General features: G+C 40.4%; 1 protein-coding gene and 1 pseudogene across 7 annotated transcripts in view; one reads left to right on the top strand and one right to left on the bottom strand.

Moving 5' to 3' along the window:
- Positions 1-18,344, top strand: part of LOC145450005 (peptidyl-prolyl cis-trans isomerase pseudogene) — a 430,289-nt pseudogene that overhangs the window by 89,776 nt on the left and 322,169 nt on the right. The gene's annotated exons all lie outside the window — the stretch shown is intronic.
- The window catches only part of LOC145450002 (uncharacterized), a 245,823-nt gene continuing 235,911 nt past the window's right edge, over positions 8,433-18,344 (bottom strand). For 2 of the 4 annotated variants that reach the window (XM_080328451.1, XM_080328450.1), the window contains exons 3-9: positions 17,579-17,652; positions 17,388-17,518; positions 9,735-9,890; positions 9,433-9,540; positions 9,273-9,374; positions 8,749-8,870; positions 8,433-8,658 (exon numbers count right to left, since the gene is read on the bottom strand). In XM_080328451.1, the coding sequence (XP_080184577.1) occupies positions 8,611-8,658; positions 8,749-8,870; positions 9,273-9,374; positions 9,433-9,540; positions 9,735-9,890; positions 17,388-17,518; positions 17,579-17,652 (741 nt within the window). In that variant the 3' untranslated portion in view covers positions 8,433-8,610. The remainder of the gene's footprint in view (positions 8,659-8,748; positions 8,871-9,272; positions 9,375-9,432; positions 9,541-9,734; positions 9,891-17,387; positions 17,519-17,578; positions 17,653-18,344) is intronic. The other 2 variants (XM_080328456.1, XM_080328455.1) reach the window with 1 other exon arrangement.

Below are 18,344 nucleotides of genomic sequence, written 5' to 3'. Positions count from 1 at the left end.
TTCGCCCACCCGAATATGTTTAATTATTAGTAACGGGCCCTACAGTTTTCAAGAAACCTCACAATGTTCGCTTCAAGTTTTGATGAGTCTGCGCACACTCAACAACTCACTGCGCTGACCCCTGGACAACAGTGCGCATCGACTAAAAAAAGGTAATAACTTCGGATTTGTTGTGCGCAACGTAGATTTTCTGTGCGCAGAGACCGTGTCAGCACTGCGCACGTGCGCAGCTTAGATTGAACATTGCACCCCACTCAGCTCTACCGGTAAATGTGTTTACGTGAGCAGAGAGAGGATAAAAATTAATCTCAATTTACATGCAATTCCCGATGATATTGACCAATTCAATCATTAATTTGTGAAATTTTTCGCGCTTCGCGCGACTAGGCGAGAATAGCTGCATCAGTAAATGGACACCCAATCTAGATACCTAATAGGCTTTCAGCAAATAGAGGACAGCCTAATGGGGGTCTGGGAGTCCCCCGGAAGCTTGGTTTATCACCCGATGGGGGCCCAGGACCAACGTTTTTTGTTTGGGGAGGGGGCTGACGAAGTGCTGTTACGGCCCTGGTAACGAATAATTGTACCTGCGGGCACGCCCGAATATGTTTAATTAATAATTACGTGCCCTTTATCTTCCTATACAACAGCTCACTCAGCTTATCGCGACTTATATATGTAGTTACCACCTATTCATTCATGCATTATAGAAAATTTTGGTACCTAGGGCGACCAGGCCACACAAACTTTGCTGACCATCGAAATCACGATAGGGGGTTCGTGGGGGCGAAGCCCTCAGAAGTTCTGTTTATCACGCTATGGGTGCGCAAGGCAATCGTTTTAGGGGGTTGACGAAGTGCTATTACGGCCCTCCCTCTTACTCATTGTCTTTATTACATTCCTTACATTATGAAGTTGGGGGGGGGGGCGCTGGAGCACGATAATTTTTGAAAGGGGGCGCTGGAGGAAAAAAGGTTAAGAACCACTGATCTAATAGATGTTTGCTGATGGCAGAATTAATGGCATTTGATCAGTCAGCATCAAGCTTAAGCGGATGAGTTAAGGGTGAGCTTTTCAACGAGCCTGATGCACGTTTTCTGATAAATCTGGGGACATGCTGGTTTATGCGTTCCAGCAGACGCTTTGACGTTCTTCCCACGTAGATAAAATGACAGTGTCACTTACATTCGTACACTACACGTCTTTGCGTGTTGAAGGGAGCAGCTGTGTAGCCGTAAAAATCGCATTGGTTTTGACTGTGTCGTAATACATACTGACCGCACAAATCAATTGTTTTTTCAAAGCAGGTGGAAATGCGACCAATCCAATAGGTAGATGGATATAAACATCCGTCGTTGTTCGTTCGTTTGGCTCTGTTGACTTTCCTGCGTTGCATTGCGGTCATTTTCTCTCTATGCCGCGGTTGATGACGTGTTCAGGGTAACCGTTATCGTAAGATTTTGCGGATGTTGTCAGGTTCTAAACTCAGTTTATTCCCCGAACATATCATCAACGCTATGTGCATGAGATGACGGGTTTCGCGTCGTTGGAAGGGGCCGTTCACACTTCCATTTGTGTGCTTTGGAGCCGACTTTTATCAAATACACCAACCCAAACTCTGTCAACGAAGGGAGTTCGTGTACCACCTAAAAATAGTACATTGAACGCTCTCTTTTTCATGTTGGTGACGTCATATTTTGTGATACGATTGTTGATGTACAATGTTCTTTCCAATTCTATACTAGTTGCTGACGATTACCCCTGACGAGTGTCAGCCGAATATATTCGGGGTTATTTCATTATGAATATCAGAGTTGGATCAATTACATTATTTCAGTTCAATTACATTTACAATTAAAATTACTTTCATGCATGCTTCAATTACATTACAATTACAATTACTCCATGCTAAAAATATCAAATTACAATTATAATTACAATTACTCCTTGCATGCTTCAATTACATTATACTTACCATTACAATTGCTGCTGTTGAACATGTAATTGAATAATCATAAATTCAACCGTGCTCCTTGACAACCGTAGCGTCGTATTTAACAACAATTCAAGTCTAGTTTAGATTGTGTAGTAATAAATGCGTTCATGTGCGTACATAGTATGCTGTGCGTACATAGTATGCTATGTAATATGTCATTGTGAGGTGTGACGTAGTATAAGCGTGTTTTGTATGCTCGGTAATGGCTCACGTAATTGGAAATGTAAAATGTTATTTACCTAATTTCCTATGGGTTAGGATTAAGGATAGGGTGCAGTATGTCGTTGAAAAAAGTATTATAATATATGCACGTGTTGGATTTGCGTATATAGTATATAATTAAAGAAATAATATTATTAGGATGAGGAGTAAAAACAAGACCTTGCTTTGTCAAATAAGACGTTATATAATATCCAGTGGTCTGGTTAGTTAGCCAGACGAAGTAACGATGCAGCACCGTGATCTGAAATCATACTGTAGATTGCCAACCCACGGATAGTTGCGCAAGATGTGAGTCACGGATGAATGCACCGACAAACGTACTGCAGAGCCGGCTAAAAGCAGCAAACTTTGTAGGCCTAGAGCTGGCGATCCAAGCGTCCACATTTGATGCATCTGGTCTTTATCGTAAGCTATTGATGCACTAATTCCGAAAATACAAATTAAAATCTTGTCAGGGCAATGTATCTGCTCCAAAATAGCCGTTTAAGGCCGACTGTTCTGAAAAGTGAGAGCGCCGCAGTCGCATGACCACAACAATGACCAATTACGCCCAGCGATTGTTCAGAACAATGCCGATTCCCAGACTTTCATGACTATTTTGGGATGGTACCATTGCCTGGAAATATACTTTTATTGCGGAATCAGTGCGACACTAGCTTTCGATTAGGACCATACATATCAAATTTCGACGCTTGGAACGCCAGCTATGGGACTATCAATTCTGCTGCTTTAAGCCGGCTTAGCAGTTCGCTTCTCGGCGTATTCAATCGTGAGTCACGTGTTGCGAATCCATCCGTTGGTTAGTAATCTAAAGATTGTATACAAAGGCAGCCGAGGCCAGCATAGCGGTAACAATAAATAAAAAACTTCGCCCGCAAGGGCGCAGTCAAGGGCTTTCGCGAATGGATCCATCAAATTCCTTGTCGACATTGAAAGAGAATGCATTATAAGTCAATTATTTTATGTTGTGCTTGTCAGGTCTCAATAGCAATTCAATGTCATTGAAATTGTAATTAAGCAAAATTTTTGTCAAATTACAATTACAATTACAATTACACAAAATAAAAATGCTTCAATTACAATTACATTACAATTACATTGATAAATGTAATTATTAATTAACTCTGATGAATATACCATTCAACTGTATTGAAGTTCTGTACCTCCAGGAAGCTCTTCAATTATATATTTGTGTAACTAATATATTTCCCATGTAAACTGCATATAACAGTTTCGCATTGGTGGTTTGGCTTATGTGAATGGCTACTTTTTGGTCCATTTTTCCAACAAACTCTGAAATATGCGCAGTCTCTTGGACAACAGTGCGGAACTGCTAAAAAATAGGTCGTCACTTCGGATTTTTTGCGCGCGGCACAGATTTTACGCCACGGCGACTTTGTCAGCAGGGGCAGGCCACGCACGCGCGCAGCATGTAGGGAACATTGGTCACTGCTATAGCAGTGAAGTCTGCGGAGGAGCTGGTGACCTCCGAAACATAGAAATTGATCGGAACCGGGATTCGAACCACGACCATTGTTGTCATGACGCTGGTGCTGGTGCTTTGTTTTCAAGAAAGGCCGCAAGGGGTTTTTGTTAAAAAAAGGTTGTATAATTATGTCATAATTGTGTAAATACTTTCCAAAAACATGTTGTGTGAGCCTACGGACGTCGATTACCACCCGAATGAGCCGACGTATACGATATGGGATGATAGGAACCCTAGAAATAATCGGTTTAACATCTATAGCACGCATATACAGATCATTAGTACGGAATTTTCTGAAGACGACGACCACCGACCGTAAAAATGCTGCAAGACGATGTAGTCCTGGTTAAAGATATTTGTGGTCCGTAATCCGTATATGACAGGGGTAGAGAGCCTATATTTCCTCAATGGAGCTATAATTACCCTGACCTATATTTTCAATTATGAATATAAATCCACGATGATGTCACAACTAAATATCCGTGACGTCATTGCTTACCACAGAACAAAGGCCTTGTTTTAAACATGTTTGATTTAAATTGACTTTTGTTCACACAACTCTAACTTCAACATAAATGGGGCACTTGTTCGCACCCGGCCAAGATCGACTTTAGCATCTCTTCCTAAGTGCTGGGGGTTTATCTCGGCAAATCCTCGTCACCTGATCTATGTGAGCCATGTCTTACAAAAATTCTGGAGTGAAAGTGGACCGTGCTCTAAGTTGGCATTGCAGGAATAATAATAGTCAATATCGGTCTGGTGTAAAATGACTCGTCGTAATACAATGAACACATAAAAATAACGAGTAACCCGAGTGCAAGATTTGGCAAGAAAACAACCAAAAATAAATCGATAAATGATCATCAGCCACCGTCATGTCGCTGTTCAGCCGTTGGTTCTGATGGTGATGACTAGAAAAAAAGGTCCGCACCGTCTGCCAAACCTCAACATTGCGGCCGAATTGCATAGCGATGAACTGTTGTTTAGGTTTCACCTTCCCAAATGCTGTTAAGTGTGGGCGAATTGACGTTCCACCGCCATTGGTGGGGGGAGGGCACATCTATACGTCGCTATGCCCACAGTGTCGATACATAAAATATCATATCAAGCATGAATTCAAGCAAGAGAATGAGAAAGGCCGAGTAAGCCTAAAATGGATCGAACACTTGTATATCGGGCATTAGACTGCGATGAGACTCCAGGTTAAAAGACCATTATTGATCGTTTGATCATTCTCTTATACCTGTTCATTATATCGCATTGGACATTGTGTGTCCTTGAGCGTTTCAAAATATAAGACCACCGACGATGCCGCAGTGACAGTTTGGAATCCCTATTTTAAGTCGTATGTCGACCTTAGTTTGACCACATTTCAAATCGGCACTCCTATGCAGTCCAACCGGCACACCGCTTGTGCACCATTGGGATAGCTGATTGTTGCTTAGGCTACTGTTCCCAACCAGTGACGTCATATGCTGTTTTTCAGCAATTTGAATTGGCGTGCGATTTTTCTACATTTTCCGACTGATATCGCTGTTTATTTCTGGGTGAAATATAGTGTACTTTGAAATCTGAAGAAATCACTACAAAACTTAGAAATGTTATCCAACCAATATAGATAAATAGATCATAAACAATTGAAATTACATAAAGGCACGCATTCGTGTTCGATTGACGCATATTTGAATTTAGTACGGAACCCAATTCTTTCGCGATAAACCTATTTCTAGGCTATAATCCACTTGCTCAACAACAATGCGAGTGTCTAACAAATAGTCCAGTTACTTATTGTCGCATATATCGCAAATATTATGTAGCATCATCGTTTCTGCAATAACACAAGAATTCGACCTTATTCAGCAAAGTATTTCAATTGTCCACACATAAAATAAATGTATAATGCAATGAATTTCAACCTTTCTGCAACATTGACAAAAATGATGACACTCACGCAGCAATATATGCCACAGTGACTGGTAAATGACTATCATATAAAACCATTAAACATATGCAAACATATGATTTACGGTTGCATGCAAAGTTGTTTCATTGTGGCACAGATCGAATTATTCACTATGCAATTAACATGAAAGATTGTCTTTCTAACTATACTTATTTTTTTTAATATTTTATGAGTTTTTTTAACATGGACTCTGTAATATCGTAATGTGTGAGAATATTTCAATTACGACATATTATCCGAACCCTTATAATTAAAATTTAGATAAAACAATCGAAGTCTGGCTCTTGTGTGAGTCAGCAACTGATACAGAGATATAACTTACTAATTTTCTCATTACACACTATACTGATTACAAGCACACACACTTTCACTACTAATAAACATTTGTCATTAATGAAATTTGAGAAGTAGGGAAATAGCATATGTCTCTACTGTCTAGTCTACATGCACCAAGTCAAGTATTCAAGAACTAGATCATTTGTTCGACCCAAGCAGCTAAGCCACACTACAAATATTTTTAATTTTGTCACGTGGGAAGCAGCATTGGTTATATTACCAATAATTTTACAATTTTACAAAACCTGAAGATCTATTTACTCTGTCACAGTTTCATGGTATAATTCCATGAATTACCTTAATTTGTAACTGCATCGCAAATATGCATATTGCTATTTTCTTTCTCTATTAAACTGAATTGAAATTTGCACATAATGTCCAATTTATCCATATCAGGGGGGGGGGGGGCAATCTTTGCGGCCAAAGGGCCACATGAGATTTACGGGCCATAGCGCGGGCTGCGGGAATGTTGATAACCTTTTTTCAGTCTTCCGAAAGGAGCGAACCGAATTAGGTAGCCTTGAAAACAAGACTTATATTACCAGAATTTAAAATTGATAACATTTAATTCACGCAAATATGCAATGTGCAGCCATATCCTGGTCGCTCCAAGCGCGAAATTTTCTCAAAGGTAATGAATGAATTCTGTCAATATATATGCTACTTACATATATTGGGGATCGCCTCTTTATAGCACTGGGCTTATTTGGCAATGACAGGATAATTCGGCGTTTAGACATAGTCTTTTGTCCATAAAATTTCAACAGTGGTCTGGTACAACAGCTCATGGGACTGGGTCGAGTCACGTACAATGGCTCAAGTACAAATCGAGTCGTTACACCAATTGTCTGACGTCAAATCGTTACCGTAATTTTGAAAATGTCTCGAGTCAAGGCGAGTCATTGATGATTACGCGAACGGATTCGGGAATCGTGATGAAGATTTAAGGCTCCGTAAGACTGTTTTTATTCGTTGGTGGGTTCTGACTAAGTTTTTAACGACCAAATTTAATTGAATTTTTGATTGAAATGACTCGCGGGACGACTAGACTATAGACTCGACGCAATTTGTCTTTGACGTGATCCTTTTCTAAAAAATGAAAGATAACTCGACTTGAGTGACTTTTTGTGTTGATTCGACTTGTCCTCGGGGCATTCCCCATGGTCCCCCAAAGTCAAATAACTCGAGACATTCTATTTCAGTGGTTCCCAAACTTTTTCATCTCGTGGGCCCCTTGGCCGAAATTTGAGCCAAAATTCCCCCTGGGAGAAATCGGCCCGATGATTAAAAAAGGTCGTTTTTTTTCGCGCACGAACCTGTTGACTGAAGAATAAGGCGGACGCTACAGAGTGTTTGTGTCAAGGAGGGCCAAAACAATACATTGTCGACCTCCAAACAACAATGGTATCCTAATCGTCCCAATCAACACAACTTCTGGAAGGCTTCGCTAACAATTCACACCAACTGCTGTGTAAAATCAATATGCCTAAATTTACCAGTCGCGTGGATATTGTTTTTAAAGTTTATTTATGAATTTGGTCAATAATATTGGAACTTCTATAGTCCATATACAGCATAAACGTGATACGATTTAGCTGAACATGCCTCTATCGTGCAAATATTTCGTCGCCGACGATCTCTTAGCGCACAAGCGAAGCCGCATGTTGCACGACGCGTTATCTCCTAATTGCGAATATAGTTAGACTCAATTCTACAACTAACGCGTTTTAATAATTTTCAGGAGATGACTCCAATACTAAATGCAAGAAATCGAGTGACAATAAATCATGCGAAGTGGTGACAAAAATTTCAAGCCAAATAAATCTGCTACGGAATATACTACTTTATGGTCATATATATGAAGATCTGCGATAAATGTGGCTGGCCAATGCGCCATTACGCCAATGCGTCGGAACTGATATTTTAGTCATCATCAAATTTCGCGGTCAGACTAATCAAATCCTGATTGGTCTTGCAATTTTCTAATTTCGACAATTACCTCGCAGGCCATACAAAACCTTCTCGTGGGCCACATTTGGCCTGCGGGTTACGGTTTGGCCAGACTATGACTCCGACTCCAATCAATATTTTTCCACGACTCCTACTCCGACTCCAGCCACTATAGTTTTCGCCACTCCGACGCCATCAATCGAAAATTATCCAAACTCCGACTCCGACTCTACAGCCCTTGGGATTCTTACCTAACCAAATTCCGTTTTAATATATTTGACCACAATAATTCCAAATGGATCCACTAAAGAAATCATATACTGCGCCATAAAATGGGCAGCTTATTTTCTGTTTCGCTGCTTCCGGTAGCTGAACACGATGGAAACATTTTTGACCGCCTCGGCGCGCGTAACTTATGTAGGTGGTACGCGAGCACTGCATAAAACCCTGACATGGTACGTGGGTGAAAAAAGGTTGGGAACCACTGCTCTACATGCATCGTAAAGGGGATTAGAGAGCAAACTTCAGATAGTTGACAGCTGCTAACCAGATCTGATAACAACTGACGACAATACATCCTTACCCTATCGATACATTATGTTGCGTTACAACCAAGCAAAATTAAATGGTATTCAATTATGTCAATTTCCTGTGCACTTATCGACCCTCGTCAGTCTTTTCCAGGTCACCGACGTGGTCCGCAACCTTATCATCATTTTCCACGATCTCTACTGACTTCGGTATCCTCTCGACGGCAGGGACAGCCTTTTCAAGGTCACCGACGTGATCTGCAACCTTATCATCATTTTTCACGATATCCACTGGCTTCGGTATCCACTGGACGGCGTGGATTACAACGCCAGCCACAGAAAATGCTAACGATAAACTTGCCATAGTGATACCTCCGTATATCCGTTCTGTGTAAATAAGATTTTGTAAATGATGCAAAAAGATTCGTTGATCCTTGATGTTCATCGTAAGCAGGCAGCGGAGGCATAACCCGTTACATATTGTTTAGCGCATAATAGCATCTCCAGTCAAAGGGGGTATTCCGATCTATATGAACCGCGTCATTAGAAAGCAACAATAGCCTATGCTTCGTCATGATGGTATATTTATTCTTACAAAGAAACTGACCACATAAGCAGTGACTGTAGCCTTTGTGTTGCTTGGCGAGAGCTGTCACTGGCGTATAGCATGTGAGTCGTTAAGACATCCAAACGACATCCAATTATCAGTTATGTTAACTCGGTGTTCTTATCCCGGTGGCTCGCAACAATGTGACGGGGAATGTGAGAGTAGCGTATTGATCTTCTCACCTGGCGTACAGTAAGGCCCTTGCGGAATCGCCACCACAATTATATTCACAACGGTCATCGAAGAAGATATGATGATACACGCTACGTGAAACCACTGCATCACTGAAACACAAAACATTTATGCTTCTGAATGAAATGCACTTTACGGGTGCGTCATTACCGACTGTAGGGTCATTATTACACAGAGACAATACTGCCACTGCTACCAGTCCAAAAGTGAAAGTGATGCTGAGTCCCATCAACACATACGCCGCTGTATTTCTGGTGTCTGTACAATAAATATATATGTTCGATTTTTTATGATTAAACATTTATATATTGTACATTGTATTGTACAACACAGAAATGGGGATTTTTGTCAAACATCATTGCCCCCAGGTGGCTTTTGATGCTTGTATACAAGCATTACTTCTGCATATGAAGAGAAATACGGTAAATTAGTTTAAAAACGAAGAATAATACCGTATTCTACATTAGTCCATGTGGCATCATCTTGCCATGTAGCCTTGAAAGTGAAATCGCCATTGCTGTAACACCTGAATTCCCGAACACAACTGGAACTGCAGTCCGATTGATCAATAGCATACGCCTCTGGTTGGAAAGATTCCAAGTTGCCGTCTAAACCCAAGTGAATAAAGTCACTATAGGCTTGGGAGAATGCATCTTATAATGAGCCAACCTCATATACAGCAAGGCTTCTCCAACTGTGCGTCGCGACTACGAGCTGAGTATATAAATATTCGACTGCTCGAATCCGAATCGAGTATCCATGGTAATAATTTTAGTCGTGTGATTGGAGTCAATGTTTCGAGTAACCAAATTTTACACCCTTCAAATTAGAGATGACTTATCATCGAAAGCATTATTGTAGTCACGATTTGTATTAGAATCACCATTCGAAACATGTTGCAAAATACTCGTTGTATCAAAACACGCGAGTCTAATGACAATTCGGTTTATGTGATCGACTAGCCGCATCGTCGCAATACGCAATGAATTAGTGTAGTCAAGAGAAGCAAGTTTATGTTTATGACGTTAACTGGGATTATATTCCTTGAGCCCGCACAATGTTTCACATTTGAATATTCCGAATAATCATATTTGACATACATGGCATAAATACTGGTAGTACACTCATGTACTCCATTCTTCCCAGCCCTAGTAAGATTGCTCATTGAACCAAATTTCATTTTAATTCCAGCTTACGTCTCTTGGGACTGTGTCGCGCGTACTTGCGCGTGGCGACTTTTGATTGTAGCATTGGCATTTGCATGAACATTGCACAATCCGCATATTGTCCCACTTGGACACTGGGATCCAACGGCGTGGTAACAGCATGCCGATCTGCCCACTGACAGTTCAGAGGAACATATGTTCACTATTCATACTTGTTCTGTACATGCATGTATCATTTATGCGTACGAGAATTCGCTAAACATGTTTAACCGGATCTGTCTGTAACCTCATACATAACTGTGCAGGTATAAAATTAGTTGAGAGAGAGAGAGAGAGAGAGAGAGAGAGAGCCAGCTATTGGGGCTCGATCCAGAGCTGGAGTGCTGGAGGTTTATCTAAGCTCCTACACCCTATCTGATCCGCGTCCTAAAATAGTTCGGATATGGAATCTTATTGAATTATATTGGCCTGGTGCAAATGACCATTGTAGTCGAAACACACCATGAATATCACAGACCACAATGACAAGGATACAATTGATGTGTCCGGTGCATTATGAAACTTCATATCCTTTGAGGCGGTAGACAGTAGAATCAATTCGATAGCTTGGCAATAACAGGTATATTTAGAGGAGATCAACTATAATGTTCCGTGCGATCTTGTCGCGAAGACCATGAAATAAATCTTCTGGAATTCTGACAAATATCTTCGGCAGTCCACGAACACTCAATAACATTCGTGTTCGTAAGATCGTCATTCGGAAAGACTTATTTCGGCATGATGGCTGCCCGTTATTTCTTGGTAGATAATCGCGCATCGCACTTTGGAGGATGTCAAGAACGGGAATATTTTGGCTTGAACAGATGGGGCGATAAACAAGTCGTTACAGAATTTAGAATGAGCAAATATGAAATCGAATATTTGTGTTCATTACCAGCATTAAAAAATAGCATGGTGCCATTAGGTCATCGTTCGACAGACCAAACCTTACAGCACAAAGTTTTGGTATCTCTTAAAATGCTCGGTTCAGGTTCTTTAAGAATTGCATAGCAAAGATTTCTTGAAAGTATCCCAGTCCACTATGAGTAAAGTATCAAGCGCATTTTGAGATACAATGCTTTCGATAGCTTCAAATTTCATTTACATGCCAAGAAATAACACGGAAGTCGTTGCCGAAAAACGTTGTTTTTATCAAATGGCGGGTTTTCCTGGCGTAATCGGCTGCATCGATGGATCTCGTATCCCTATGATTGCTCCACATGATGGCGAGTTTGCTTATGTGAATAGAAAAAAGTTTCACTCAATCAACATACAGGGAATCTGATATGAAAATCTTATTTTTACCGATGTTGTAGCAAAATGTCCTGGATCAAACCATGATACTTCAAAGTTCAAGAATTTGTGACAATTTTGAAAGAGGTAAATTTGGATGTATTAAATATAATAATATTAAATAGGCATGCAGATAAGCATTTACGATCAGAAAGCGCTCTTACTCTTTCAATAGCTGCTAGATAACCGTGATGATGTAAACAATTATAGCATTTCCAATAGCACAGGGTAATTGCCATGTCATAATTGAGCTGCTATGTGGAAACTTAAGGTCTCAAAAGTATTTGATTCGTTTCCAGCTCATATTTAATCAAGTCATAATCAAATCATCGTTCCGCAAATTCTGAGCTCATTGTCTGGACTTGTGCTTGTAATTCAATATTAATTTCCAGAAATTGCCGTTAACAAACTTAGATGGGTGTTCAAACAATCAACGAAACGAAGTATTAAGTTTCTCACTTCCAGCTCATCACGAACAGAAGTCACAAGTACGAAAAAAACATGTAATGCGTATCCCGAAGATAAATATTCTGTTCGGTTGAACAAAGTCCCGGGGGGCTATTACATGCTCATTCGTGATCGCGTTCGTAATCACGTTCGTGATCGCGTTCGCGATCGCGTTCGTGTGCGGGACTTGCTCAACCGAACAGAATAATTATCTTCGGGATACCTATTACATGTTTTGTTCGTACTCGTGGCTTCTGTTCGCGATGATTTGGAAGTGTGAAACCTAACAGTGACATCATAATGCCATGCCATGGTTAAGTGTACCTGGTACACTGTAACGGTACCGTAGTAAAAAGTCAGCAACATGCCGAGGCGTTGGTGTATGGAAGAAGTTGATCTGCTCGTTGAGAAGGTAGAAGAGAGCTATAACTTTCTTACTGGAGCCATCTCCAATTCCAAAACCAAGGCCATGGTTGATGAAAGATGGCAGGAAATTACTGTAACAATAAACGCCGCAGGGTATGGATCAAAGTTGGAGGCAGAAAAAGTAAAAAAAAAGTGGTTTGATTTGAAGTCACTGGCAAAAAAAATCGGTGGCGGAGTACAAAAGAGAACTAGTTAAGACTGGGGGTGGTGAAAATGAAGCAAGCGTCCCTTCAGAATTACATTTCAGAATCGCGAACTTCATTGGAGCTATTTACACAGAAGGTATCCCGAATACACAAAACTGTGATGTGGCATACTTGGCATCAGCTGCTGCAACACCGGCTCCTCCAGTAAATTTGAATAGCTGCGCGTCATTGATGCCAGTGACCCCAATGACGAGAAAAAGAACCACTCCTACCGATGACGGTCGCTCGTCATCCAATAGAGTCAAACTAAGCCGACGAGAGCAACAAGGGGAAGAAATTGTGAAGGCTGAGCTCGAGATTAAAGATGGTATAAAGAAAATCCACGAGGAACTCCGTGCAACTAATACTATTCTCTCAAATTTCCTACTCGAGTTCAAAAGACACAACGATATCATATTGCGTAGCATGAACCCTCAAACATCTCAGGACCTAGCAGCCAGGGAAGAATTTCAACAGCCTGTTTATTATAATTTCGATGTGTGAGAGTTAATAAATATCAAAGTTTTTACAATAGTTCCAAAATTTTCCGCCTTTTCCTCAATGCTGTAGGAGTTGCAGTGAGAGTTACGTCGTGGTCTTGAACATCCCATGGGCAAATTATATCCGGATTACAGCTGGGCAGTGGCGTTCCATTCCTGCGACAGATGTTGTGAAGCAAGCAGCATGTAACTGTAATCTTTGCAGCTTTCGCAGGAGAATAACACATACTTCCTCCCGTGTGGTCTAATATCCTCCACCTACTTTTCAGCACACCAAATGCTCTTTCTATCAAGCAACGTGTTTTGCGGTGTAGCCTATTGTATTTTTTCTCTGCCTCCGTGTTTCCGCCGATTATAGGAGTCATCAGCCAGTTCTTTAACGGGTAACCACTATCCCCCAGAAGCCAAGAATCGCCGAATTTGCCTCTTTCGAAATCGTCAAAAATCCTTGAATTTTGAAGTATGAAAGAGTCATGGTTTGATCCAGGCCATTTTGCCACAACATCGGTAAATAAAAGATTTGCATCACAGATTCCCTGGATATTAATAGAGTGAAATCTTTTTCTATTGACATAAGCAAACTCATCATCATGCGGAGCAATTATGGGGATATGAGATCCATCGACGCAGCCGATTACGCCAGGAAAACCCGCTACTTGATAAAAACAGCGTTTTGCGGCAGTGACTTCCGAGTTATTTCTTGGCATATAAATATAATTTGGAGCCATCGAAAGCATTGAATCGCAAAATGCGCCTAACACTTTGCTCACAGTTGGCTGCGATACGTTCAAGAAATCTTTACTGCAATTCTGAAAGCTCCCTGAACCAAGCGTTTTCAGAGATATCAAAACTTTGTGTTGTAAAGTTAGGTCTGCCGAACGATAACCTAATGGTTCCATGCTATTCCTTAATGCAGGTAGTGAACACAAATAATCGATTTCATCTTTGCTCATTCGAAATTCTGTAACGACTTCGTTCTCGCTCCACTCGTTCAAGTCAAAATGTTCCCGTTCTTGACCTCTTCCAATGTGCGATCATTTACAAAGAAATAACGGGCAGCCATGATACCGAAATAAGTCTTCCTAATGGCGATCGTACGAACACGAATGGTATTGACTGTTCGCAGCTTCCCGTATATAATTGTGCGGATTCCCGAATAGTTTTTTCTTCGTGTTCGTGACAAAATCGCATGGAATACCGATCATAAAAAATGTTCGGCGATTTTCAGAATACCGAAGATTTTTGTTCTTACGAAGAGCATGTAATAACCCCCCCCCCCCCCCGAACACGAACGCGACTACGAACACGATTACGAATGAGCATGTAATGACCTCCCTGAACTCTTTGCCACCGTGACTAAATCAATATCTTCTTGCTGCTAAGGCCATCCATCAACTACCGGAATATCGATATAAATTACGAACGACCAAAATCTTCAAACAAGGTGTATTTTCATGAGCAGACTGAACCTATTGGGAATATTTGATTTTTATAATCGTTTTCATGACAAACGCGTACCGCATGTTCTCAGAAAGTGAAACTCATCCCGTTCATCAAACTTGTAGTCGCTTCTATGCAGTGTTGGGATCAAGTCACTGACTTCGAGTCACGAGTCATCTGGATTCATTGTATATTTTGTATCGAGTCAAGTCCAGTCAATCGATTTTGAAAGGTGACTCGAGTCAAATCACGTCACTCGTTTTTGGGGGTGACTCGAGTCAAGTCGAGTCAAGTCAGGTCAAGTCAAGTCACGAGTCAAGTCACGATTCAAGTCAAATTGAGTTTTCGAAGTATGAGTCATGATCAGAGGCGGTCAAAGTAGTCAAGAAAGCTACTCAAGTAGAAGTAGAAGTAGCGACGAAAAAATCTACTCAAGTACGAGTAGAAGTACTTCTCCAACAAGCCACCTAAAACTACTTGAAGTAGAAGTAGAATTGACTGACTTTAAATCTACTCAAGTAAGTAAGTAGTTTTGAAAACAGTCTTAATACGTTTGCATGGACTGTCAAAAGCTGCGAATTGAGCTATGCAGAAGGTGCGGAGAGCTTGATTCGCATTGATGCATACCAGGAGGTATCAATTTTCGACAGAATAAGCATTCTTTCGCATCATGGGACGCAAATTATAGTATTGATAGGAAAATGCGATATCAACCCCTTGTTTACTAGAAGACACCGTTTTAGAGAACATATTATAAGGCCGCAAGTTTAGGCGAAGAGCTATACGTAGAAGCTGTATCGGACACGGTTCCATCACTTTGAGCGATTAGTATACGTTAATCACAAATATTGTCGATCGTAATAGTTATATTTAGTGTAGCTTTAATTTCGGAAAATAGAGTCACTTGCTACACTTGCTTTTATGCTTCAACATGTATGTTCTGCAGACGAAAGAACTGAAAGTAATTAGAAATCAAAGTGTGATACTCGCAATTGAAAGTGAAATACAAATACCACCTCTAAGAAGCGGAAAATATATTTCATTTCTTGTGTCAATAAAGCTTCAAAGGTTATCTGTTCAAACAGGTATAACGTTCAAAAGGCTGGATTTTCCAGATTAGCAAGATTAGCTAGATTACGATATGATAATTAATCGCTAGATCGTAAAACAGTAGTTTCAAACGTTATCGTGGGCCATATTTACTGTGATGAAATATTTGATATGGGCGACAATGCGGTGTGAGCGGAACCAGGCAATTCGGTACCGATAAGTTATCGTATAGGCCCCGCCGGTACCTAAATTATATTCACTGATATTTTCCTGAAAACATATTTTTCACTCAATAACTATTGTGCGCGAAGCGCAACAAAATTTTTGGGATTTACTTGACTTATATGAATGTTAAATGTTGGTACTCCGTGAAAACAGCCCCGAAATTCATCAGGCTATCTTTCGTATTGGGGGTATAAACTACTTCTACTTGACAAACTGAAAATAGTGAAAAGTAAGTAAGTAGATCACAAAATATTACAAAGTAGAAGTAGAAGTAGAGGAAATCAGATCTACTTGAGTAAGTACCAGAAGTAGAGGAAAACTACTTGAGTACTTCCAAAAAGTAGAAGTACTTTGTTACTGACCACCTCTGGTCATGATGCAAAGTCATTACATTTTGCTAACCGGGTAAAGGAAAGATTCATTGGCCATTTATCACGAATCAAATAACGAATATAAAGTTAAATATACATGCACAAAGATGTTGTATCGCTCACGCACACGAAGAACTGTTAATAAGATACGTAAATAACTGTATAGCTACATGCTGCAGTCTGTTATCAGCCAGTCTAGAAGATCGAATACGAATCCTCAAGAAGTCGAACAAATTGATGTGGTACAATAGACTACCCATCTACACAACCGTCAGAATATGAACGCATAAACCATATATTCGTTCGATTTGAATCATACAAGAGTCTTGGTAAAGGTGAGCACTGCGCAATGTCAGCACTGAGACGCCTAAGATTCAAATATACGTTTCTGTTTTAGATTAATCTATTGCTACTAAGACAACGTAAACTGTGATCGCTTCGTTCGCGGTCAATTTATTTGTGATGTAACAATCAATCAGGTTTATTATTATTTTCATCGTTTCAAAATATCACAAGACTGCGATACAATGTAAAAATAGGAAGGTGTAGAAACACCTTGGAGTAGCCTTTAAGATCAGACACCCACCTTGGCCTACGTGAAGTAAATAGGAGGCATGCACACCGAATGAAAAGGAGGGTCAGTGAAACGTACAATGAGTGAATGACTAGTTGCTCTCACAAGTGACACCGACGTATCGCGAACAGCCCCAACCAACATACATTCGATATGGTGATTTGATCTACACCGTTTACTTAATGACTTGAAATTGACTCGTATATTTTGCTCCAAGTCGCGAGTCAATCCACATTTCTGAAATGCCGAGTCAAGTCGAGTCAATTCGATTTAGCAAAGTGACTCAAGTCAAGTCAAGTCATACGAAAAAGATGACTAGAGTAATCTGAACACTGCTTCTATGATAATTGGTAACGAAGAATGAAAACGCCACATTATTTCATACTTACATCGTACATCAAGGGTTATAGCGTTCGACACATCATTTACTGTGCAGCCTCCACTGATCACCGTAATGTTTTGAGCATTGTAACCAATGGGAAGAGATAAGATAGTCAAGCTGTGACTATTCAATTGCGACCTAAGAAAGTACGTGTTACACCGACAATAACTTTGCGAATAGCGGCAGAAAGATACTTACACTGCTGTTACTCCATCAGTTTTCATGATTTCTGTAAACGTCGATGAGGCATAACGCAACACGAAAAGATCAGCCTAAAATCAAGATGCGGGAAAGGGTCACGAGAAACAAGCATCCTCAAGATCAGGACAAGTCATATGCAATTGAATAATCGTGTGTCTGCGCCCTAAAAATTCACGGGATATCAGATACCTATTTATACAGGTTTAAAAATAGGTTCCATAGCCTTCGAGACTCTTGTATATTTCCCTTGTCTCCTTACGAATGCTGCATGGACTGTATCATTGCAACATACGTGGGACCATTTCTGATTTCGCAAGCCTATTACGCCAGCATGAACAAAAATATGCGTGGTCGTAGCTGAGAGAGAGAGAGAGAGAGAACCGCCTTTTTATTCAGTCAACCACAAACTCGGGAAAAAATTCCCGAATCCTTCCCGATTTTACTCCAGTATTTTAAGTCTTAATTTTTTGGAAAAAGTGTCCTCATTTCAGAATTCCAAAATATTGTAACCCAAACATAACAAACCGACGACAATAACGGTGGTACGGAAATTATGCATGCACAGTATTCGGAATCAAATAGGAATGATAGATACCACTGTGAAGGTTAACTAGTCTGATCTCACTCGCTAATATTTACTCTTTTTGAAATAGGACTTTTTGACATAAATATGACAGTGTCCTCTCTGTTGATGTTCAGATCAACTCCTAAAATCGCGTTTCAAACCATGATTGGTTGGTGGTTATGATTAGTTTGTGAATAT

Source organism: Botryllus schlosseri, chromosome 11, assembly GCF_051294905.1.
Source record: "Botryllus schlosseri isolate E-star chromosome 11, Bs_hap1, whole genome shotgun sequence".
Lineage (NCBI taxonomy): Eukaryota > Metazoa > Chordata > Ascidiacea > Stolidobranchia > Styelidae > Botryllus > Botryllus schlosseri.
This window is presented reverse-complemented; position numbering and strand designations above follow the sequence as displayed.